This window comes from Hyla sarda, chromosome 7 (genome assembly GCF_029499605.1).
Source record: "Hyla sarda isolate aHylSar1 chromosome 7, aHylSar1.hap1, whole genome shotgun sequence".
NCBI classification, from domain to species: Eukaryota; Metazoa; Chordata; class Amphibia; order Anura; family Hylidae; genus Hyla; species Hyla sarda.
In genome coordinates, this window is record NC_079195.1 from 104,476,706 (window position 1) to 104,503,739 (window position 27,034).

The window sequence follows — 27,034 nt, forward strand, 5'->3', positions numbered from 1 at the left end:
CAGTGTGCTAGTGGGATAAGTGATATGTGGCCAGTTTGTTGGTGGTGTGAGCAGTATGTGTACAGGTTGTTAATTGCCTGTTAAAGAAAATTTTCTTTGGATATGATGTGTGTCCAAAGTGTTAGTGGCATGTGTACAGTGTAGGTGAATGTAATATACAATGGTCCCTAACCATACAATATTAAAGAAGAAATCCAGTGCAGGACAACTTATCCCCTATCCGCAGAATAGGGGATAAGTGTCTGATCACAGGAGTCCGACCACTGAAACCCCCTGTGATTTCCCATATGGGGCCCCAGCTCGGCCACGGCTCTGCTTACGGAAATGACATTTCGCACCCAGCACTGGTTTGCATAGGGAATATCGATCTTTATTCTGAGTTACTGTTGGAGCCTGGGTGTCCCATGAGGGAGGTCTCAGCCATCTGGGATCACCCCTGTGATTGAGGAGGGGGGTGGGTTTTTCTTCTCCCCTTCCTATGTTTTAATTGTTTTTAGTCTGTGTACCTTGTATAACATGACGAATAAAGAAAAATGTAAATGAAAACAGTACAAATTTAAGGAAAACAATTGCAGTTCCAATATGTGTATACTTTGTTTTGGAAAGTTAGGGACACATTTTCCAGTGTTCTTTACCTGTGTGCTATGACATCATTATGTACATTTCCCTTGTATTATGATGGTATGTTTATTTAAGTCTCTGGACGGTGATATCATTTCAGTCTAATCCATTAGCTCTAACAATATTGTGTGGATTACCCCTGTCCCTGACATCATTGTGCGCATGATTTTCAGTGGTGGACATACAGCTGCACAGGGGTCTAAGTGGAGGGAGGGTCCTAATCAGACAATAGGACAAGAAGGTTTGGGGAGGGAAAAATGTAGTTTTGCTGGTTGTTTAAGGCATGGATGAAACTTAAATGGGCACTGTCAGATCCAAAAATGTTATATATATTTTACTGATGAAAATGAAAGACCTTTTGTTATATGGTTGTTTAAATTTTTTTGAATATTTAGTAAAGTAAACGGCCCCTGAAAATCCCACCGCTAGGGGTCCCCACACCTACTCGGACACTAACCAGTTCTGCAGCAGAATCAGGCTTGTCCATGAGTCATGGACAAGAGATTACTTATGGACAAGGCTGCATGAGCAGAGGCACCAGTCACCTCCCACCACCACAAGGGAGGGACACTGGGAGGATTTCAAACACTGTGAGCCAATGAAAAGAGGTATTTTTGTAATATAGTCGATAGAGGCAAAAATGTGATGTACATGGCCAGGATTAGATACTGAGTTACGTATTAATTTATTTATTTTTTGTTGGATCTGACAAATACGCTTTAACACCTGTTTTGTTATATCATTGGATGTGTATTTAGGATAATAAATGTATGATATGTATATGTTGCAGTCACACATTGTTACTGATACCTTGGGTGACCACAGTACTTTGCCCAGGAATACTAGTATTGTAATTTACATTTAAAGTTCATAGGTCCTATTCCTGATTTTGAATAGGGTTTTAGTAACTTCAAGTTACATACATGCTTAGAAATGTTCATTTTAATGTTGTGTAAGAATAAAAATCAGTTTTATTACCATGTTTGAAATTGAAGTCATAATAAATATTAATGGCCCTGGTTTGTTTATCAAAATGTGTGAGAGAAAAACTGGAGAGATTTCACCCACAGCAACCAATCACAGCTCAGCTTTCATTTTATCAGAGCTCAATAAGATAGGAAAGCTGAGCAGTAATTGATTACTGTGAGCAGAATTTCTCCAGTTTTCAAATTAAAGGGGTTATCCAACATAAGGTGACTTTAGGAAGGTGCTTAGGAAGATTCCATGCTTGCCTTTGGGCTAAATGGCTGTGTTGTTAGTCCACCATAACGCTGCTTTTTTTTTTTTTTGTGAAATGGCTATTTCCTGCTGGAGTTTCTTCCTTCCAACTACAAGTCGCGGGATCCCTTGTTTGTAAGTGTAAGGTCACTTTTCTCCCTTCTACACATGAGCCACCCCACTCATTGCAGCGAAGCCAAACTGCCTTGCATGTTGTACTGCTTGAAACTACAATTCCATGCAGCCCTGTGGAGAATGATCTCTCTCCCCCCCAGCAATCGCCCAACCCATTGAAGCTCAGACAGGCTCCCTTTCAACACCTGACTAGTGATGTAATGTCTCGAGCCACACTGCAACCTGAGAAAAGCTGAGACAACACTCGTATGCTGCTAAAAGTGAATGTGGTAGGCCTTGGGGGTGTAGTGTAGTTGGGGTGTTGCTTCAGTAGATGAGGGGTAAATTTTACCCCTGTCACTCGTGACGCCAGGGTGAGGGTTGATACGCTGAGGTAAATCTTCGGCCTATCGCCACCCTTCCCAAAAACAATAGGTGCGTGCTTAAATGAATGAAGGTCCACAATAGAGATGAACTTGAACTTGTATGAACTTTACTGAAGTACTTGCAGTACATCCAATTAACAGCAACAGTCTTAGCAATACAGTCTCTAGGTAGTAGGGCAGTGATTGACTGATGCCGCAGACCATTAGGTTATCCAATTAGGGATGATGCAGAGATCCGTCCGGATTTAGGGGTCTTTTTAGGTCCGGTGATCTTGCAGACTTGAGAGGGATTGAAATAACTCACAGTTCTATAAGATGGCTGTTGCCGCAAAGCTTGGGCCTAGTCACTGCTGAAGACAGCTGCGCAGATCCTCCTCTATCAGCAGCCCACGAGGAAAGAGAGTGCTTAATGGTCACCGCTCCCTTATATGGGCAGGGCCGTTTTGGATTGGTCCGAGTCAGCTGTCACTCACCATTACAATGCATGGTGGGCGATCACCTGACTTCCTCCAAAGGTCCTTGAACCATAAACCATAGTTTTGGAACGTATCACGTGACCCGCAGGTCCTGCGATGCTACAACAAGGTAAATATACTTTATTTCCATATTTACACATTAATTGTGAATAATTTCAACTATTGAAGGGGTGACAAGGGGCTAGCTATAGATGAGGACCTCACCTGTAACTAGGGACTCTGACTTTGGGGACCTCACCACAAGGTAACGGATACAATCCGATACCGGGATACTACAAACCCCCTTACTTAAAATAAGTCGACCCCGACGCCTGTCCCCTAAGGCAGAGGAACTAGGGCAGGTAGAACAGGATTGCTAACTAGACAGAATCTATATCCTGACAAAACTTTTATACACATTAGGTACTTTTAAACCCACTAGATATTTTTCTAGGCATTTGAAAGATTTTTAGACTAGTAATCCTACTAGACAATCATACAGGCTTCCTGGACAATTATGAAGCTATCTAGACCTTTATGAAGCTATCTATACCTTTAGTTTCTGCTTCTTAGACATTTTAATTAAGCTTACTACACATCCTAAGCTTACTATACAATTAGGCAGCTATCTGACATTTAGTTGCTAGCTCCTAAAGCATTTTGTTTTAGCTCTCTACACATTTTACGAGGCTAACTAGACATTAGTACAGCTCTCTATACATGAGACTAACTAGACATTAGTACAGCTCTCTATACATTTAGCTTCAAGCTGACTAAAACTTTTTTTTATTATCTCACACATTTTTTCTTTTTGCCAACAATAAGTTACCTGTTAGTACATGAAAGGTATACTGGCTAGCTGGAAGCTAGGTCACAGTAAGATTGGCTGCTAGGGTCTATCGGCTACACGCTATTTACCCCTGGAGCACTTAAAAAATAACCTACCTAGGTTAACTTTAGAACTAGTTGTTTAATTCTATACCCGCAAGAGCACCTACTGGCCAGGTAGAACATCTCACACATGTAATACAGATAAGAGAAATATGAGAGTACCTAACAGTGGCAGGAATTGGGATATCAATAGTCTACAATTCCTAAGTGTTTCTTGAAATGTGAGATATATTTAGTTTTTGTGTATGTACTGAGATAGATTGAGGTAGTACATTTAAGTGAGTAGTCTAGAGTACTATGTATGCAAGTACTATCTTAAGGGTAATTTTCCCTATTATTTCTGTTGAGATAGGTGCTAGCGATTGGCGACAGCAATAATACTACCCTCGGAGGAGCCGAGGTGTCACCTGTTGAGTAACTACTACAACACCTTTGAGCATTTTTATACCTTTGTATGTACATGTGTACAAGTATTATCTAAATTTTTGTGTTGGTGTACACGTGCATATAGCGGGCAATTTTCTGTGTACAACCTTTACTTACTTTTTATGTACACAGACATGAAGCTATCTTCCTTGTGTACAAGAACCATATACATTTTTATTATACATTTACTAACACTCCAACAAGGTTCAGGCGCATACACCTGATAAGTGCAACATTTAGCAGAATGGATCTGCAGTCTACCTACACTAAGGGTTCATGGGAAAATATACAAATTGGCGTGTAAGGATCAGCAGTCCACTTACACTAAGAGTTCATGGGAAGGGAAAGGAAAACACGGCCGTACCACAAATCAGCCGGGTACAGTCCTTATGAATCTCCTACTGGCTAGGAGTCTCTTGACTTAATAGTCAGGCACAAAGCTTAGTGGTTACGTTGCTGAACTTTGAACTGGAACAATCTTAGCACAGTCCTGCTAGGCACAATTGTTGAACTTGGATGCTGTAAAACAAAAGTGGTTAATAAAACAACAAGACATTACTTTGAAGTCCTTTAGAGGATATTCTTCCTCACTCTTGTTGTGCCTCTCCTGGTTCCTCTGTACCTCCCAACAATAGGGGCAGGTATAGAATTAACATAGCTCTGCCACACCACACTGGTGAGGGTGGAGCGGTTGATAGTTGGATTCAAAGAGGCCATAGGCTTACTAGCCGGAATCAAAGTGGGGCAATAGGTCTTAAGCACCATCTCCAAACTAGGATGGATCCATGACCCTTTGGTCGGTACCTCAGGAACAGGCGAACTCTCATGGCTCTGAGAGGGCCTAGGTACTGATTTTGGTGGCCGCAACTTTGGCCTACTTTCTTGATCCTGTTCAGGACTTGGCTCTTGGCTGGACACGGAAGATGATCTTTGCTGTTTAGGCTCCTCCTCCTTTGGTACGTTGATGGAGGCTTTAGGAGCGGGCCATTTCGGCCTCAAGTTAAAGGGATCAGACTCCCAATCAGTTGATGGGAAATACTTGAAAGGAAGCTGTGTTGGGGCAGTTGGTCTTGTGACCGCAGCAGCCCATTCCCCTCAAAGGCTCTGGGCGGGGGTGTACTCCACAATTTCACCCACCTCCAGGGAGTAGAACTTTTTGTGTTGATATGGCCTTTGTACTGATCGCCAGTTTACGAGGATGGTCTGCCCAGTGTGGCAGTCAAGAAGTGTCCCATAACCTCTGACCTTGTCAAACTTGGCCACAGTTGCTCTTCTTCTTTCCAATGGCTCCTCCCCTTCTCGGGGGTGATCCCATCTGCGTATGTACAATGCCTCCATTTCTTTGGTATTTTCTTGATACCGCACTTTTTCTTCATGAGGCAAATGCACGTGCTTAGGGGCATACAATTCTTTTTGTCGGGCCTTTAACTTTTCCATCAATTCAGCCAGCTCGGCTTCTTGATAGGCCCTTTCTCTTTGTACAGTTGGGATTGGTGGGAGGGGCTTCCCAGGTATTGGCTGAAGTACCTTGTGCATATATTCGATCAGCTCCGGCTCATCTCCAAACACCCATTGCAGCAATTTCAGTGAGCACGGTCGTGCACTTGGCAGATCAAATAGGGGAATGTTAGCTTCAGGGCAGGAGGAGGAAGAATAGGCCGCCTCTGGTGGGGTACTCACTGCAGACTCCTCTGATGGGATCTCAGCCCACGAGCCCCAAGTTCTGTGGTGAGGGGACACCAACGATGCACCAACAGGTGTCCCTGCGCTCTCTGCTGGAGGTGTTTCTGGCCAATCGTCGTCATCATCAGGCAGTGGGGGAAGATTGCAGGCCCCCTCTTCGTCTAATGACAACCGCTGCAGACGGTCAGCAAGTTCTTGGAAAAGTCGGGCTGCAACTGCCACAACTTTCCGCTGTTCCGGCGTCATTTTGCCATCTTCACCACGTGGAATACTGCTCTCCGCCATGTCTGTACTCTTCGGCTCCCTGTGCAGACTGAAGAGGTCGCTGTGCGTGGCGTCTTTTGTAGTGGGCTTCCCCAAAATGGCGGCCGGCAGGAAGGACGTCATCGGTGCAGCCCCGACTTCCGGTCCCTCCAGAGACGACTCCTGTATCTCCAAGTTCCCTTTCGGCTATGATACAGCAACTTGGCAGCCACGCCCAGGGGCGGGGCGTGGCGCAGCGTGGGCCTTCTTCGCACGCTTTTCCGGCAGCAGTTTAGCTCAGCCTGTGCTGACCGAACCAGAGGATCGCAGCATGAACTCATTGCGCAGTTTACACATCTTAGTTGCAGATACATTTTCGCCTCCCCCCTTACTTTTCTCGTGGCCCCCTTGTATGGTGCACCACGGACACCGCTCCCGTACACAACAACACGGTTTACAGCACATGAATAAAGTTTGTTACTTGGGGGGAGTACACTTTCATTAGTGGCAACAGTAGTAGGCACACACCCGAATCCTGTTCGTGCGACGCCAAAAAATGTAGGCCTTCGGGGGTGTAGTGTAGTTGAGGTGTTGCTTCAGTAGATGAGGGGTTAATTTAACCCCTGTCACTCATGACGCCAGGGTGAGGGTTAATACGCTGAGGTAAATCTTCGGCCTATCACCACCCTTCCCAAAAACGATAGGTGCGTGCTTAAATGAATGAAGGTCCACAATAGAGATGAACTTGAACTTGTATGAACTTTAATGAAGTACTTGCAGTACATCCAATTAACAGCAACAGTCTTAGCAATACAGTCTCTAGGTAGTACGGCAGTGATTGACAGATGCCGCGGACCATTAGCTTATTCAAGAGGTGATTAAAATTAGGGATGATGCAGAGATCCGTCCGGATTTAGGGGTCTGTTTAGGTCCGGTGATCTTGCAGACTTAAGAGAGATTGAAATAACTCACAGTTCTGTAAGATGGCCGTTGCCGCAAGGCTTGAGCCTAGTCACTGCTGACGACAGCTGCGCAGATCCTCCTCTATCAGCAGTTCACGAGGAAAGAGAGCACTTAATGGCCGCCACTCCCTTATATGGGCAGGGCCATTTTGGATTGGTCCAAGTCAGCTGTCACTCACCGTTACAATGCATGGTGGGCAATCACCTGACTTCCTCCAAAGGTCCTTGAACCATAAACCACAGAGTTTTGGAACGCATCACGTGACCCGCAGGTCCTGCGATGTTACAACAAGGTAAATATACTTTATTTACATATTTACACATTAAATGTGAATAATTTCAACTATTGAAGGGGTGACAAGGGGCTCGCTATAGATGAGGACTCCATCTGTACCTAGGGACTCTGACTTTGGGGACCTCATCACAAGGTAACGGATACAATCCGGTACCGGGATACCACAGACACATACAGACACTATATCAGGGCAAAGATCACATAAGAATTGCAAGATCAGCCAACAAACACAGGTACGGACACTATATTAGGAATTACACTAACTTTACAGCCCCTTTAGCATGGTCAAATAAAAAAAATCCTGGAATACCCCTTTGATTGACATTTCCAATAGTTTTACAGTAGCCTGCATTTAGCACACTCACAGACTCTAAACCAGTGTTTTTTTTAACCAGAGTTCCTTCAGTTGTTGCAAAACTACAACTCCCATCATGTCCTGACAGCTTTTGGCTGGGCATGCTGGAAGTTGCAGTTTTATAACAGCTGAATTTCTTTGGTTGGGAAACACTGCCCTAAACACAGCTGATCGTGCCAGCTTGCACAAAGCAAAATATCCCAGTCCTTTTTAATAAAAAAAAGAACTGAATCAGTCATATTTTTCCAGTCTCCAATTGAGACAGATCCTGAGATTTGTTCTCAATGTCCGATTCCTAAACACATTTCCGAAACAAAGCCGTTTCCATGTATGGAAAACATCACAGACTAATGGCTCCTACTAGAAAAATACATGTACATGATCAAAATAGACTTGAAAGAGGCGTTCCATGCCATATCCATAAATCCAAAACACCAAAATCTCCTTCAATTTTGTAAAGACCAGACTTCCTCTGGAACTTCATGGTGTTTGGCTTATCTAATGCACCCTACACCTTTTTAAGGCTCATGAGAGTAGTTATCTCTCATCTAAGAATTATAGCAATAAAGTGCCTTTTATACTTGTATATGATCTCCTTGTTTTCCACTCAGAAGAGAGAGAACTGTTGTCACAAAGAGACATCCTCCTATCTCTACTTACGGACATGGGGTTATCTATAAATACAGAAAATCGGTTCTTTCTCCTATACCTGATTTTTCTAGGATTCCCTCTAGATAGGATTCCCTCTAGATACCCTGTTTTTTCAATTCCGCTCCCGATGATTTTTTGACCAAACCGGCTTACTCCGGCAGGGTGTTTGCTCCACTCCCACCCGCTGCCGCATCATTGTTGTGTCCAATCCTGCCCCTATCCCGCTAAAACGTTTGTCCAATCCTGCCCACTCCCATTAACATAGGAATGTACAGACACTAAGGTGCAATGCTCTGCACATACTCCCCATGAATAGCAGTGTGTGTAGTACATTTTTATAGGTTTTATTTCATTTACATAGGTTTTATTTTATTTTACTACTTTAAAAAAATTATAACTACATGCACCAAAATTTGTATGCTTAAAATGGTCCTTTTGTTACCCCTACAACTATTTTATTTTTCAGTATACAGTGATGAATGAGGGCCCATTTTTTGCACTGTGGTCTGTAGTTTTTATTGGTACAACTTTTTGATCGCTTTTTATTATTTTTTTATGGCATACGAAGTGACCAAAAATGCACAATGTTTTGGACTTGGATATTTTTTGTCACACCCCCACCCATAGACTTGCATTGAGGGGACGGAGTCGTGACGTCACGATCTTCCGTCCCCGTGGTCGGGAGGAATTAGCCTGAGGAATGGCGATCTGATATCTAGGGGCGGAGTACCCCTTTAACTGGTGACTGTAAGTGGAGGGTGGGGCTTAGTCACTGAGGCTGCTGCGGTGGTGTGGGATTTTGCAGGACCAGCAGGCATAGCGCCTGACCACCCGCACCTGCCTGCAGCAGCCTCCTAACCACCCGCATGTTTTGGGTTGGGTCCCGCGGGATCCCAATGCAGGCCTCTACCCTGGGGCTCACCAGAGCAAAAATTATCCAAGCTAAGAGACCAGTCTCTAAAAGAGTCCAAGTCAATCCCAGTCAGCAAATGTCAACAAAATAGGGGGTCAAGGTCCTATGTATGGAAGCTCTAGATCTAATCTTGGGCTCAGGCTCACAATCTAGATCTGGGAGTTCAGTATTTACCCAGCCACTCCAATGAGGCACTATCCAGGAACAAAATGTCTTTTTCAACTGTGCCTCTCCACTGATTTCTACTTGCCAACATGGAACAAACAATCGGACCCAGAGACATTGACCTCTTTGCGTCAGTGATGTCTTGTCACACCCAAAAAATGTTGCCGAGAACCTGGACCCAGGGTGCCTGGAGAGCATGTGCTCTCTTCCCATGAGGTCATCTAGAGAACCTATACGCTTTTATTCCATTTATTTTTGTCTCAGGTTTTTATACAAAGTAAAAACAGACAGAGTAGACTGACTAGTCCTTGTTACGCGGTTAGGCACTGAAAACCATGGTATTCTATACTATGCACATTGACCCAGGGTCAGAAGCTTGGTCTCACTGCAGATTCCTTTCAAGGTTCCAGAGATCTCTCATTTCTACTTCCACAGTTAAAGTGGATTATCTCATGCAGGAAACTTGTTGATAAATAAATCCCTCAAACTCAAGACTAGAAATAGACATCTATTATCTCTGATTTCAAACAATGGTGTACAAATAAACAATAATAATTTGGCAATCTTCGCAGTTTAGACTTGGAATACTTAGATTACTTAAATTATAAGTTCCATGGTGTATAACTTCCAATGCTCTCAAGACTTTAGGTTTAGCTCTGAACTTTTTGATTCATAACCTGACAGACAACAAGATGTTAAAAGGAGCTATGACAGCTCAAACTATACTTCCTAAATCCTCTTCCACATGGTAAATAGAAGTACTTTTACGCCACCTTAGTTTCACATGATAGACTACTCTTTCACTAAGAGAGCTAGATGCAAAGTTAGCTCTAGCCATGACAGCAAGGACTGCCAAGCTCACCCTCTTTTACATCCATGACCCTTGGCTGACTACAACGCCACAAGATTTCCATCTAACCCTGAAAGATTTAAAACAGCCTAGTTTGAAGAGGCTCCCATAGAATTGGATATTATTAGAGATTTGTCTGAACCATCTTGTTTTCTAGTTGATACCTTACAGTCCCATTTATATATATATATATATATATATATATATATATATATATATATATATATATATATCAACCCCTCACAAAGGAAAGATCACTAATCTCTTAATCATCTCTAGAACTCCCCTTCACAAAGCCTTACCTAACAGCATTAGAGGATGGATTCTAGGTAATAAGAGGGAAGCTGGTATTTGGGAGAGGTGCAGCTGCATCCAAAGCTGCAGCAAGAGGGCTTTCTCTTCACACCATCTTGAAATTTACAAGGTGGTCCTCTGATGTCCATTGCTTGATGACGTCTACTAGGTAGACTAACCCTATAAGTTCTGCTGGAACAATGATCCTGATTTTTTCACATCCTCCCATGAACTTAAGTTTTTTCTAGAACAATCTTTGAGCGCAATTGTTAAAAAAAAAGGCAGTTATGTTACAGTACCACTGTTTCTTCTGTTTGGGTTACAACCACCTTCCCTATCTCATTCTAGTCCGTGTTCACAACACTGTATCTGACCTATTCCTCTCTTTACAATTTTATGCCACAGTTTTCTTGAGGTTTTGATCACCTGCTTACAGAATTAAATGTTTTGTACCTTTTAGAATCCTATTTATGTGTTCTGGGGTCTTGATGGTAAGGCATCAAGCCTTTCGAAAAAAAATGTAGGCGGCTCCAGTGATTCTTGCAAGAACTTTCTCACTGGGGAGTCCCGTGATCATTGCTTACTAGGGGCTCAATGTTTCACTCTTCTCAACGGGACTTCAGGAGGCAGCCGCCTATACCCATCAGCTTAGTGGCTTCCATGTTTTCCCAGACCAAAGACTGTTTACAGGTCATAGATTCCTGCAAACTGCTATGTCTGACAGCTAACTAAGAACAAAGTATTGCCTGGTAAAAACTTTCTGCTCCCTAAGAGTCATACCAGGTAGCAGACTCTTTCAAGGCCACATATATCCATAATCATATTCCACAGAGAAGTTTACAGTATGTTCCTTATACTAGACTTCATGACTCCACGTTCAACAAAATGCACGAGCAGGTGAATATTTCCCTTTAATAGATATGACACGATGCCAATGAGCTGCTGTCATTTCAAATATGTGGCTGTTCCTACCTTTATCAGTGCTAAGCCTGCAAATGTCATTGAGTGACAGTAACACAAGAGAGATGGCACCTGTTATACGTGAACTAATTAAAGATTTTGTGTTGGAAGAAAAAATGTGGGATGGCTTAGACTTGGTGACAGCAACTGTGTTCTGGGTATGACATTGTGTTTGCACAGTCATATGTAAACTTTTTTTTTCTCTTGTTGTATTAGGGTCTGCAAACTTAAATCATGGTACCAATCTCCTAAAATTGAAATCCTGTTTATTGCGACCAATTCATACGTAATGGGGATAAGGTACAGGTACAAAGTACATTTAGTAATGGAATAATAAACTATGTTTTCCTTAATATGTGCAGTGGCTATAGGTTAAGTATTAATTAGTTAATCTATTTATTGATGTACATACAAAAGTATGTATGCGCACAAGTATAACTCTTATTTAACTGGTAACACTTAGTCCAGAATTCCTGCTAACTGGTCATTTAACCAAAATAGTCACAAACAAATTACATCTAAAGAGCTATGTGGTAGAGGAACTATACACCAATGGAACTGTGTAGTTACATTAAGAGCCTATGAGTCAGAGTTGCTTTGCATATTGTTTGGGACTTGTGGAATTCTTCCGGATCTTCTGTACGATAGATTTATAACAGAGCCAGTCAGGTTCTGGCATGGTGTCTGCCATTTTTGGCATGAAATTTTCTGCTGCATGCAGCAATATTTTCTCCATCATGTATGATGAATGCTGTGATAGTGGTTCCTTAGAACTTCTGTCTTTTATAAAATATCTAAACATTTCAAACATCTGCTGCATCTACATTCTACAGACTGCTTTTGAAAATTCTGTAAATTCCAGTTATTCAAATCAAAACTACAAAAGCACTGTAGAGGAGAAGAGTCCCCTTTAGAGGAGAGAGCTCTGTTCATACAAATCAACACAAACGTTTCATCTTTTAAAGCACAGAGGAGACAGCAGTGGACAATGAAGGCAACTGAGATGCATTGTCTCTTTCCAAAATAAATTTATTTTCATATCAATATTCTAACTCACTTCAATAGAGTAAGTATGTATGTGTTAATTTGAATCCACTCAGTGGACCAAGGCTGGCATGGGCATTCTCATACTCATAAATATAAAATTATGTTTATAATGCCACCATGGCATACTAAGCATTTTGCAAAAAAGTAAGTTTACTGGACTAAACCACCCATGTGAAAAAAATATTATTACTTAACTGGCAAGATCAAACCAAGAACGTACACAGAACAGCTCTGTGTAAGGAGGTTTGGGTGCTCACTTTATGAATCTTTAATGTTTTGACATTCAGACAACATCAAATAGAAAGGTTGCACTCTGTGTTCAGTTAAAAAATGTGTAAAGGTTATTTACCTTTATTCAGAGGCAACATTTCAACTTCTCAATGAAGCCTTTCTTAAATGGGTACTCCGGCACTAAGACATCTTATCCCCTATCCAAAGGATAGGGGATAAGATGCCTGATCGCGAGGGTCTGCCGCTGGGGACCCCCGTGATCTTTGACGCAGCACCCCGTTACCATCAGTCCCCAGAGCGTGTTCGCTCCAGGTCTGAGGATTGCCGATCATGGGGCCGGAGTATTGTGACGTCACGGCTCCGCCCCGTGTGATGTCACGCTCCACCCCCTCAATGCAAGCCTATGGGAGGGGGCGGAGCGTGAGGTCACTATGGGAGGGGGCATGACAACTGTCAAAGATCACGGGGGTCCCCAGTGGCGGGAACCCCGCGATCAGGCATCTTATCCTAGTTGACTATCCTAGTTGACTACCACTAGTCCAATGATCTGGCCTGTTATGGTGTAATCCATCTGTAGACAGCACTTCTGTTCCGTTCTTGGGATATCCCCAAGCAGGCTGTTATTTATGACATGTCGCATACATATATCACAAAATACTTATTTTTTGACCATTAAAAAGATTGATTGAGGAAGTCTTCATAATTTTTTTTTTAAACAACTATAGGATCATAGGCTCAAGCAGCTTTCTGTGTTTTCATATGAGCTTTTTGTATTGATAACCTATAACCTAAAACAGAGTGGATAGTCTAGATTGTCTTCTTTGTACACTATAGTATTTTATACAGTAAGGAATATCATAATACCAGCTGTAAGCCAACATGAATATTAACATTCATCTTGGTTTTCCATGACCTTGAAAGTTCTTGTAGTATATCCTTTTGTCTTGGTCATGAAAATCCTTGATGACTCCTTATACAGTATAGTTGCATTTAGGTATTAACATTTCATATCACATTTTATTTATTATATCATATTTTCTATTATATACATAGTTATATTTGTTGATAGATTAAATTGGTATTGGCATTAAATTGGTATTTATATTTCTTGAACAGAATGGCTTGCATTTGTTTATATATTTTCAAGAGTTCAAGAATAGATTTCTCCATTGGAATATGGTTGTAATATTAAAAGTCCTTTTCATATTTAATGAACTGGTATGTATAGGGAAACAATGCCTGTACAGTATCCCCCTGAAAAGATGTATGAGCTGCATTCCAGGTTGCACGGCCATAAGTGGGATAAAAGTGATAAATCCAAAAGGAGGGCTTCTCATGCCTTTTCATTGTAATAAGTGTTGGTCACAGTGCCTCTGATATCAACTACAATGCTCCTTGTCAAAAATCCCCCATTGTGCCCCCCCCCCCAGATATCTACAATTCCTACAATTAGCCCAAAGCCTCCTTTTTCCAAACCCTGCCCCTTTAGACACAAGAAGTAAGTTAAAAAAGTTTTGCAACATTAGATAAACATGGCTGCTTACCACAACAGTCAACAGCTTGCTTATGTTATTGCAGCTTCCTGTGTTTGTAGAAATCTGCACAGTAGAATCTAGAATATTTTGAGCAGAAAAGAATCAACCTGGTCTATCCAGTTTACTCTTATACCAAATGGAGGTAGACCACCTCTGCCTGGACTGTAGTGCCATGTCCTGGGACAGTGGGACTATTCAGCTGAATCTAATATGTGTGAGAGGCTGAGGGATGCCTTACCATTAAAGGGGTTACATATGAATAACAACAGACTTATTTTCTTTCAAAGACTGATCCCTGTCTGTCTCTACTTTTGGTGGGATATTATAACTTGGCTCCATTCACTTCAATGGAACTGAGCTGCAGAACCAAACCCAACCTGGATACAGAGAGGGAGCAGTCTTTGGAAGATCTTATCTCTGTTTTTAGATTCCTGGATAACCCCATTTAAGGCCCATCTCAAAGTGTGTGAAACACTGGGCTAGAGCTCTGATAACTTGTGTATCCTTGAAAAAGAGAGCATACCTTCACAGAAAACACCCAATGAGCTCTGAACTTGCAGATCCATAAGAGGTTATGTTAGATTATCCATAAGAGGTTATGTTAGCAATGCAGAAGTATGCCAAACCATAGTGCAATTTACACCTACCTAGAAGCATATATACATATTTGTTATGACAAAGGGCATATCCCTTTTTTTTAATCTGTTTTTATTTATTTTATTTTTTGCACATGGCATAGTTAGGGAAAAAAATCTGCACATTTAGGGACATATCTTTCTGCCTTCATATGATTCTTATAAAAAAAAAGAAAGTAGATGCTCTCTCAGTAATGTAAGTTTAAGAATACAGTTTATGTCTTATCATTAGTCAAAAAAGAAAACATTTACATGCTTAACGTAACTGCACTCAAGCTGCCAAAATAATCATCTACCTTGCTCCCTTTCATCTATATGTCATCTCAAGTTTATGCTTACAGCAGATGTCTTCATATATCAGAGAAAGGGAATTTGCACAGTTGGCCTGTTCCTGTCTTCAAGTTGCAACTGGTATAAGATGTAAAAATGAATAATAATATTCAAATATTTTTCTAACAGCTCCATGCATATTAAGTTTTTTAAATGATGTTATAATAACAACTATTTTGTCTTTACAAGTTTATTTATGCATGTAACTTCTTAATAGTTTTTACTCCAATTTTTTTTACTCCAATTTTTTTGCTATGCATTCTGAAGTAAATCACATTCTGGGATTTTAGAGAGTATTTCAAATATTCTCTTGTATATTGACCTGCGTATATACGATTATGTTAGAACATGGCACCATATTAAGGATATGATAACAAGGATAATGACAAATGTGAGACTTTAGATTGATGGCTGGGCAGTAGAAAAAGCACTGTCGCATTATAGCACATTGAGTGTTATTCTGTTATTGTTGAAGTAATTTCTTGCTCCATATTTTGCACCACAAATTTTACTAAATATCTACATATAAAGTTGTGCCATGGTACAAAAGTTGTTAATTTGCGGTACAGTTTCTTAAACTTACTTCTATTTATCTTATATCAAAACCACATAGTAATCAGATTAATGTTCCACGTACATCAACATATTTATGGTACATGAAGAATGAGCCACCATTATATTCACATGGTTGGTCCTTCTTGTTTTTATCAACAGCATGCAAGACGATAATATAGAAGAACCCACGTCTATTTCCCAGCTTCTCAGAGAGAGCTACTTAGCTGAATCTGTTATACATCAGGAGAACAGTGAACAAAGCTCTGCTATCTCCTCCTCCCACTCATATCATCATAGTCTCTGCTCTGCCAAAGTTGATGAGTTAGGAGGAACAGATGATTTTTCTGATCTTTCTGCCTTTCTGAGCCAGGAGGAATTAGACCAAAGTGTACATTTGGCACGACAGTCAATTGACCAGGATGGACAACAAAAAGAGGGGCAGTCCATTCTTAAATGCCCGCCCAGAGAACTGAGAAAACAAGCCAAATCTTCTGTAAGATCATCTGTAAGCACTGTAAACAACCCAACCGATACTGACCAAGAACAAAACTCAAACTTTCATCAAGAACATGTCCTAAAAGGTTCAAGGAACTCAGTAGATGACACTAAGGATACAAAAAAGCAACAGAGAGTAAATCCTTACGGAAACGAGTCGGAGTCTAAGAAAGAGTTTCTAAATAAAGCAGCAGATTTTATAGAAGAGCTGTCATCGCTATTTAAAGCTAACAGTTCTAAGCGGATCAGGCCAAAGACATTGAAAAATCGAAGCAGAAAACGTGATTTAAAAAGTGGAACTCTTGAAGAAGACGTCTCCAATTACACCACTCAGTCAGAAAATCGAGAGAGGCCTCTCTGTCCTCCAGTACAGACAGAAATAGATGCCACTGTCTCTGAAGAACCGGAAAGTTTGGAAGCTGTAGAACCAGAAATTGAAAAGGAGGTTTTAGAAGAAGGGGAAACAAACACAACTTCCTCTTTTTATCTAGAAGAGACTATTGGGCAGCCTCCAAATTTTATTCAAAAATTAAAAAGTAGGGAAGTTACCGAAGGAAGTAAAGTGCAGTTGGACTGCATTGTGGTTGGAATTCCAGCACCTGAAGTAAGGTATATACTTTTTTAATACTTGTAACTAATATTCATTATAGAACAGTGAGTGTTACATGCTATTTATTGCTAAAATGCAGGAAGGCTTAACATAACTCAATAATATAAGTAACAAGGCAACCAGACACCTGGTAAAATTATAATATCTCCATACAATCCTGAAAATGGTATAAACAATGTTTACTGTCAGTGTATGTGAGATTTATCAAAAACCGTGCAGCGGAAAAGTTAACCAACTGCCCATAGCAATCAATCAGATTGCTTTTTATTGTTTTTCAAAAAGGCCTCAGAAAATTTTTAAAAGCAATTTGATTGGTTACTATGGCCAACTAGTCAATTTTTCCTCTGTTTGGCAAATGTTTTGATACATTTCTCATAGTACTTTGCTGAAATAAGCAGGGAAAGAGTCCACAAAAACCCACAAAGTTAGATTATGCTGTAATGTAAAAAAGTGCAGCATTAAATAAAAAAACATTGTGAGAATGATATTTCATTAAATGTCTGCTAATGTTCTGAAAGTTTCCACAATATAAATGTTGGTGTCATGTGATGATGTAAAAAATGAATTGTCTGCTTTTCACTTTAAATAAATCTATGCTATTGCTAACACATAACCAGAGATAACAAAAACACTTTAGTTATTTGATAACTTCCAAGCGGGTCTCTGTGACTGAAAAATAAGACCACACTAGTGTTCTTATCTACAGCACCTGTTGGGCAGTGAAACCTCAGTGTCAACATTTTATATGTACTGTAAGCTCAGTCTGATAGGTTATTGCGAAACCTTGAGTCAGTCAAAATTATTTGCTTTATTAGATTATAAATAAGATAAACATCATGATCATATTTTACTGAGCTTTATTTGATGGAGGTAAAGCTTTTGCTGAGCAGGGGTAGAAGGTTAACAGTATTGACTCAAATGTACCTTCTTAAATAAAATTTGCTAGACAGAGTAACAAAAAACTAAAATGATTACACTTGATAAGAGGCTCCTTTACAGTGTCCTTGTTACACTAACCAAAAGGCAATCTCAGACTGTCATTAAATTGCCTAGATAGTATATTGCCAGATATATCCTTACCCTCTATATGCCCACGCACCTTATACTTAAGTCGACCAAACCTGCCCCATATTGGTGACTGTCTAAAGTGTATGGCGGCCTCCCGACAGATCAAGTCAGTGGGTAGGATGTGTTGGATTTTTTCCACCCAATCCTATTGTTCTGGCAGGAATAAACTGGTGACAGGGCTTTCTGGCTGTGTCTTCCCCTTCCTCTTCCCATTGACAACACACAAATGTTTGGGGTGGCTGAACATTTATGTGTATGTGGAGGTCCAGAGAGAGAACTGTTAGGGTAAGCTGACACTTTTCAAATGTCTGCACATTTTACGCCATGTAAACATGGCCTTAGTCAGATGAACATTTGGTAAACAGTTAGTGAAAATGTATGGCCCCTTTTAGGCATTGAGTAGGGCTAAAAAAAAAAAGTCTACATGGCACACCTGTTTTTACTCCTGTCTACTAAGAAACAGGATGAACCACATGTTTACTGAGTCAGAGTTCAAGGCATGTTTTCTTGAACAGTGGTCCCACAAGTTACAATATTAATTGGTTCCAGGATGACCATTGTATGTTGAAACCAATGTATTTTGAGACCATAACTCTACAGTAAACTGGTAATTGGTTTGCCACCAAAATTTCATCCAAAAATAGGAAAAAGTAAGGATTAAACAAAAATAAGTAGCTAACTAATATAGATAAAGCAAGTTATTACATATAAAAGTAAGAAAAATCTGCTGGGAGCTGTAAATCACTGTCTATGTAGAGGACAGGAGCTTCTTCAGGGTCCTGTACCGTACGCACAGTGTCCTAAAAAAAGCAAAAATGGAGCCGCCCTTACTTGATGTCCAAATGAGCAGCTGGCATAGGTTGAGAGTAATACAGAACATGAAATAGATCCCTGTACTGTAGGGGGAGCTACCAGACAAGAATTCAGTGCATATACTTAATACAGTTTTTTTTTTTTTTTACTAGTGAATGCCCATTCTAATTGTTCAGTTCTTCCAGCCATTTACATGTTTCCCAGATCTGGGCTGTCCGTAGCATTGTATGTTTAGTCTGGTTTCAAGTTACAATGGTCCAGAAAAGACCATTGTATGTTGAAATTATTGTATGTTGAGGCCATTGTAAGTTGAGGGATCACTGCAGTTCCCTTATGCTCCCTTTTCGCATCAGTGCTGGTATCTTCACTAACGCGTAATTCCAGCGCTACTCTCACTCATTCGGCAATGTATGCCATTAGGAAACGTAGGCCCTCTGGGAAGTACAGCTTTCAAGGCTACTGTATCACGTCTTGCATCCTGTTAATAAAGCACTGTTGCTTGGATGCGTGTGTGTCCCCTTCCTAACCCCACACAGTCGCCCACTCCCCCATGCCCCCAGCCCTGCCCCATAGCCCTCGTCCCTACCACAATCACAGATTGTATTGTTTGGTTTTTCGATTTCTTGTGCTTTCCTCTTACAGGATTGAACGGAGTGTTAGAGTAGCATACCGTGCAATGTATAGCTTAGGGAACATTTGCTGTGTATTGTACTGTCATGCTTTGTGTGATTGTAATTTATTGTATGACTTGTAATGACTGAGTGCACATGAAGCTCTTTCAATAACTGTTGCATGAAACTCTCTTGACATGGTGGTTTTCTTTGCAACTGGACCGCCCAGGGTGTGCAGCGTCTCTCCAACAGAAACTGCATGGCAACTCTTAAGATTTAGTACTACTTTACTGCCAGTTATTTCTATTCTACATGATACTGTATTTATTGTCAAACTAAATAGTTTGAAGGGGTACTCCAGTGGATTTTTTTTTTTCAAATCAGCTGGTGCCAGAAAGTTAACCCCTTAAAGGGTTACTCCACCCCTAGCATCTTATTCCCTATCCAAAGGATAGGGGATAAGATGTCAGATCGCTGGGGTCTGGGGACCCCCGGGATCTCCGCTGTGGCACTCCTCTATTATTACTGCACAGAGCACGCTCGCTCTGTGCGTAATGACTGTCAATACAGGGGCCGGAGCATCGTGATGTCACGGCCCCCTCCCATAGACTTGCATTAAGGAGGTTGGGCTGTGACATCACGAAGGGGCGGAGCCATGGTGTCACGATGCTCCGGCCCCTGTATCGCCGGTAATTATGCACAGAGCGAGCGGGGTGGCGCAGCGAAGATTCTGGCGGTCCCCATTTTTTGCACATCTGTCCACTGTCACTTTAAGCAATAATAACTCTGGGATTCTTTTACCTTTCATTCTGATTCTGAGACTGTTTTTCGTGACATATTCTACTTGATGTTAGTGGTAAAAAAAATATTTTAACTTTGAAGCTCTCTGCTTATAAGGAAAATGGACATTCCAAATAAATTATATATTGATTCACATATACAATATGTCTACTTTATGTTGGCATCATAAAGTTGACATGTTTTTACTTTTGGAAGACATCAGAGGGCTTCAAAGTATAGCAGCAATTTTCCAATTTTTCCCAAAATTGCCAAAATCTAAATGTTTCAGGGACCAGTTCAGATTTGAAGGGGTATTAGAAATACCCCATATATGACCCCATTATAAAAACTGCACCCCTCAAAGTATTAAAAAATGACATTCAAAAGATTTGTTAACCCTTTAGGTGTTTCACAGGGATAGCAGCAAATTGAAGGTGAAAATTCCAAATCTTCTTTTTTTACACTGGCATGTTCTTGTAGACCCAGTTTTTTTTTAATTTTTACACGGGGTAAAAGGAGAAAAATCTTCCTAAAATGTGTAAACCAATTTCTCTCGAGTAGGGAAATGCCTCATATGTGTATGTCAAATGCTCTGTGGGTTCACTAGAGGGTTCAGAAGGGAACAGTGGGCTGTGCAAATGAAAAATTACATTTTCACAGACCACTGTTCCAAAAATCTGTCAGACACCTGTGGGGCGTAAATGCTCACTGTACCCCTTATTACATTACATGGGGTGTAGTTTCCAAAATGGGGTTACATGCAGGGGGGGGGGGCATTGTTCTGGCACTATGGGGGCTTTGTAAACACACTTGGCCTTCAATTTTTATTTATTTTTTTGCATTTATGTCAGAACCGCTGTAAAATCAGCCACCCCTGTGCAAATCACCAATTTAGGCCTGAAATGTACATAGTGCGCTCTCACTCCTGAGCCTTTTGCGTCCGCAGAGCATTTTATGCCCACATATGGGGTATTTCCGAACTCAGGAGAAATGGCTTTGCAAATTTTGGAGGTATTTTTTTCCTTTTACCGCTTGTGAAAATAAAAAGTATGGGGCAACATGTGATTTTTTTTTTTTTACACTAACTGGCTGGTGTAGCCCCAACTTTTCCTTTTCATAAGGGGTAAAAGGAGAAAAATCCCCCCAAAATTTGTAGTGCAATTTCTCCTGTGTACGGAAATACCACATATGTGGCCCTAAACTGTTGCCTTGAAATACGACAGGGCTCCGAAGTGACAGAGTGCCATGCGCATTTGAGGACTACATTAGGGATTGCATAGGGGTGGACATAGGGGTATTCTACGCCAGTGATTCCCAAACAGGATGCCTTCAGCTGATGCTAAACTCCAAGCATGCCTGGACAGTCAGTGGCTGTCCAGAAATGCTGGGAGTTGTTGTTTTGCAACAGCTGGAGGCTCTGCTTTGGAAACACTGCCGTACAATACTTTTTCATTTTTATTGGGGGGGGGGGGTGGGGAGGGGGGGACAGTGTAAGGGGGTGTATATTTAGTGTTTTACCCTTTATTATGTGTTAGTGTAGTGTAGTGTTTTTCGGGTACATTCGCACCGGTGACAGTTTACAGTGAGTTTCCCGCTAGGAGTTTGCGCTGCGGTGGCAAATTTTCCGCAGCTCAAACTTGAAGCAGGAAACCCTCTGTAAACCCACCCCTGTACATGGGGGGGGGGGGGGGGGGCAAACCTCCAGCTGTTTCAAAACTACAACTCCCAGCATGTACTGACAGACTGTGCATGCTGGGAGTTGTACTTTTGCAACAGCGGGAGGCACACTGGTTGGAAAACCTTCAGTTAGGTTCTGTTACCCAACTCAGTATTTTCCAACCTGTGTGCTTCCAGCTGTTGCAAAACTACAACTCCCAGCATGTACTGATCGCCAAAGGGCATGCTGGGAGATGTAGTTATGCAACAGCTGGAGGTACGCAACTACAACTCCCAGCATGCCAAGACAGCTGTTTGCTGTGTGGGCATGGTGGGAGTTGTAGTTTTGCAAGATCTAGAGGGCCACAGTTTAGAGACCACTGCACAGTGATCTCCAAACTGTGGCCCTCCAGATGTTGCAAAACTACAACTCCCAGCATGCACAGACAGCAAACTGCTGTGTGGGCATGCTAGGAGTTGTAGTTTTGCAAGATCTAGAGGGCCACAGTTTAGAGACCACTGCACAGTGATCTCCAAACTGTAGCCCTTGCTTCTAGACGACCAATAGCAGGGATAGGAGTGGTCGCACCCCTGCCACCTCTCTCCTATCCCTTCAGGGGGATCATGGGTGTCTTATTTTCCGGGTCATACGGGTCTCCGGAATTGCCGCAAATCTGATGACCCCCCTCGGCATTTGCACGGGGGGCCTGCTGATCAATATCAGCAGTCATCCCGGTCTGGTCCGAAATTCCCACGGGCGTACAGGTACGCCCTGGGTCCTTAACTGGTTAAAAGGGTACTCCGGTGGAAAACTTTTTTTTTTTTTTTTATCAACTGGTACCAGAAAGTTAAACAGATTTATAAATTACTATTAAAAAATCTTAATTCTTCCAGTACTTATTAGCTGCTGAATACTACAGAGGAAATTCTTTTCTTTTTGGAACACCGTGCTCTCTGCTGAATCACGAGCACAGTGCTCTCTGCTGACATCTCTGTCCATTTTATGAACTGACCAGAGCAGAATATAATTGCTATGGGGATTTTCTCCTACTTTGGACAGTTCTTAAAATGGACAGAGATGTCAGCAGAGAGCATTGTGCTCATGATGTCAGCAGAGAGTTCTGTGTTCCAAAAAGAAAAGAATTTCATCTGTAGTATCCAGCAGCTAATAATTACTGGAAGGATTAAGATTTTTTAATAGAAGTAATTTAAAAATCTATTTAAAGGGGTAATCCCTTGTAAATTTTTATTTTTTAAATTAACTGGTGCCAAAAAGTTAAACAGATTTGTAAATTACTTCTATTAAAAAATCTTAACCCTTCCTGTACTTTTCAGCTGTTGTATGCTTCACAGGAAGTTCTTTTATTTTTGAATTTCCTTTCTGCCTGACCACAGTGCTCTCTGCAGACACCTCTGTCCATTTGAAGCGCAACTGTCATGAGATTTTGGTGCAATAACCTGCACACAGCCTTTGTACTGTGTGCAGGTGGTGGGTATAGCAATTTTTACCTAATATTTGCAGGTTTTCATGACTGCAAAAAATGCTTTTATTCAAAGCCACTGACGGTCGGATAGGTGTGGCGCGAGGTACGCAATGCCACGCCACCGCCATGCCTACCCCGTATGTCAGCGCTGGGACCGCTGTGTGATTGACACACAGGTCCCAGCGCATGCGCCCTTCAACTAATCTAACTGCGCACCGCTGTATGTCACCCAGCAAGCGCTCGCTCCCGCCACCATCTTCCTCCTCAGTGCACCTGCACAGAGCAGCGCGCAATCAGGTTAGTTTTTGATACTAGGAGCAGAGAGAAACCGCGCTCTCTGCACCTAGCACTGCGCAGGCGCACTGAGGAGGAAGATGGTGACGGGAGCGAGTGCTTGCTGGATGACACACAGTGGCATGCAGGTTAGATTAGCTGAAGGGCGCACAGCAGTCCCAGCGCTGACATACAGGGTAGGCATGTGGGGGTGGGCGCTGCACTGGCGGGGCATTGCATACCTCGTGCCACGCCTATCCGACCGTCAGTGGCTTTGAATAAAAGCATTTTTTTGCAGTCATGAAAGCCGCCAAATTTCAGGTAAAAATATTGTTATACACACCACCTGCACACAGTACAAAGGCTTTGTGCAGGTTATTGCACCAACATTTCATGACAGTTGCGCTTTAAGGAACTGTCCAGAGCAGGATAGGTTTGCTATTAGGATTTTCTCCTACTCTGGACAGTTCCTAAAATGGACAGAGGTGTCAGCAGAGAGCACTGTGGTCAGACAGAAAGGAAATTCAAAAAGAAAAGAACTTCCAGTGGAGCATACAACAACTGATATGTACAGGTAGGATTAAGATTTTTTTACAGAAGTAATTCACAAATCTGTTTAACTTTCTCGCCCCAGTTGATTTAAAATTTTTTTTTTCCAGGGGAGTACCCCTTTAATGGTACATAGTTACATGGCATGGTAAAAAAAAGACGCATGTCCATCAAGTCTAGGTAAGCACATAAATGTCAGACTTGTTTGACAAGCAACTATTGCATGTTGCATACACTGTGGCATACATGTGTCATGTACTATGTGTGGAACTTGCACACAGAATATAATATTTTATGAAAATGAAGAATTGTTCACGTTTCAGATTACCTTTTACACTCAGAGATAATTGGGTAGGATCAGTGTTGTTTCTAAGGTCTGAAAAGATCTGGAGCACAAGCCCCATTTTTAGAGCCATAGCTAGCTCCTTTTGTACCTTTGGCCTGCATTGTAAGGCCTCCTGTACTGTACATTATGTCTTGTGGATAGATAGATAGATAGATAGATAGATAGATAGATAGATAGATAGACAGATAAATAGATAGATATCATAACTTTTAAAAACAAAGACATAGATACACTCCTACTACTGTCCCTGCTGGATATTACTTTATCATGAAACCTTTACTAACAGCTACATCAGCCCTGCCCTCAAATGATTTGTATTTATTACAGCATATAGTTACCATATAATAACGTCTTGCACTTACCAAAAAGCACTAGACAAGGGCAAAATAAACCCTCAACACTATGACCACATTTACTGTATATTAAGCAAAAACAATTTTACTAATATTCTCCCCCGTACAGTGTATATATTGTGGTATATACTAGTTTATATAGGAGCCCTGCATCCCATATAATTGATACCATTTACATCTAGTGACTTACAGGTCTCTACCCCCGGCACGACTAGTCCACACAGCTGGAAGGTGGTTTGGCACATAAGGAGACTGGCAGGACGTGGGAAGATGGCAGTAGGTCAGGGCAGGTAACACAGGTGCAGGGGAGGTAAGGTAGCAAGGAACCGGTACACGGTAACAGGGACACAGATTTCACTATGGCACAAGGTAACCAAAGATCCGGCAGGGAACCAAGGGAGGAACTGATATTTAAGGACAGGGTGCAGGTGTAGACACTTAATTAAATGAGCACTGGCCCTTTAACCCGTTCAGGACCCATGACGTAACGTTACATCCCGACACCCTTAAGGACCCATGACGTACAGTTACGTCATGGGCAGTTCCTGTCCCCGCCGTGCGCCGGGCGGAGATCGGGTCGGGATGCCTGCTGAAATCGTTCAGCAGGCATCCCGTGCAAATGCCCAGGGGGGTCATCAGACCCCCCCATGACCGCGATTGCCGCAAATCGCATGTGAATTCACACATGCGATTTGCGGCTATTCCGGCGATGCGGGTCACGTGTGACCCGCTGACCCGGAGATACAAGGTGATCGGGGGTGTATGATACACCCCCTATCACCCACTGTATCTATGGGGAGGTGGCGATTTCGTCACCCCCCCCAGGATCGCTGCTATTGGCTGGACGATCGTCCAGCCAATAGCAGCCAGCAGGGGAGGGGTTAACAGCATCTTCCCGCAGCTCCCGCCGCTGGCTGAGTTCAGTCAGCGGTCAGAGCTGCTGGAGGAAGACCGGGACCCCCCCTCTGCCGAGATCGGAGCCCCCAGAGAAGAAAAGAAGCCCCCCATAGATCAGGGAAAGAATACAATCCAGGGAAAGGTAGGGTAAAAAGTTAAAAAAAAGAAAAATCCCCCCCCGACCCCCTAATAGGTCCCCAAGGGTCTTTTGCAGTTTTTCAGTGTGACCCGGGCCCTATTAGGGGTTCAGGGCGCTGCATTAGCCCCCCCATTTTTTTTTTGGGCTGCAGCATTTTTTCCCCCCCATATAACGGTGTGTGATTTCTAATCACACACCGTTATACATAGTTACACCAAGCACACACACAGTACATAACCCTCCCCCCCAATTTTCGGTAGCGGAGGCATATGCCGGGCATTTTCGGTAGCGGAGGCATATGCTTTTCTTGCCTCCGACTCCGAATCTGCCAGTGAGGACGATGAAGATCCAACATTCCTGTGTTCTTCATCGTCCTCCTCATCATCTAGTACTGATGATGAGCCCCCTGCATGGCGGCGGAGACGCCGCCAGGCGTGGCCACGCAACCCCCATGATAGTGGCCCAGTGGCCGGCACTAGTGCGAGTGGTGATGCCGCTCGTACTAGGAGTCCGACCCCCCAGACAAGTTTACTGGAGCCCCCTTACGATGAACCTGTCTGGAGACCCCCTGAGGCTTATCAGCCACAGATTGCGGAGTTTGTTGGCGACTCCGGAATCCGGATTGACAATTCTGGATTCACTGAAATTGACTATTTCAGTTATTTTTTCAGTGACAGTTTTGTCAATCAATCTGATGGTGGAGCAGACGAATCTGTATGCCAGGCAATTCATCGCCCACCACCCGGATTCTTTTTTGGCCAGTGCAGCAGAAATGAGGACATTTTGGGGCCTCTTGCTGCATATGGGCCTGGTCAAAAAGCCAAGTGTCAGGCAGTACTGGAGCGGGGACGTCCTATACCAGACCCCGCTTTACAGTATGGTCATGACACGGAAGCGGTTCGAGGCCATTTGGAAATGCCTGCATTATGCAGATAATGCGGCATGTCCACCCCGAGGTGATCCCGCCCATGACCGGCTTTACAAAGTGAGGCCGGTCATCGATCACTTTGTGGCCAAATTTTTGGAGGTCTACGTACCGCTTAGGGAGCACTCGGTTGATGAGTCTCTTATCAGTTTTAAGGGGAGACTCATCTTCTGCCAGTATATTCCCTCGAAGCAGGCGCGATATGGCTTGAAGCTCTATA

The 27,034-nt window shown here is 42.4% G+C and overlaps 1 protein-coding gene and 1 long non-coding RNA gene across 14 annotated transcripts in view; one reads left to right on the forward strand and one right to left on the reverse strand.

The window, feature by feature from the left end:
• The window catches only part of MYPN (myopalladin), a 346,898-nt gene that overhangs the window by 238,216 nt on the left and 81,648 nt on the right, over positions 1–27,034 (forward strand). For all 13 annotated transcript variants that reach the window (XR_008846301.1, XR_008846300.1, XM_056530264.1 and 10 more), the window contains one exon: positions 15,975–16,919. Coding sequence is in view for 11 of the 13 variants with exons in the window: in XM_056530264.1 (XP_056386239.1) it covers positions 15,975–16,919 (945 nt within the window). In the remaining 2 variants the exon portion in view is untranslated. The remainder of the gene's footprint in view (positions 1–15,974; positions 16,920–27,034) is intronic.
• Positions 1–27,034, reverse strand: part of LOC130282244 (uncharacterized) — a 44,862-nt gene that overhangs the window by 4,915 nt on the left and 12,913 nt on the right. Inside the window, exon 2 of the long non-coding RNA XR_008846302.1 lies at positions 15,227–15,338. This is a non-coding gene — a long non-coding RNA (uncharacterized LOC130282244). The remainder of the gene's footprint in view (positions 1–15,226; positions 15,339–27,034) is intronic.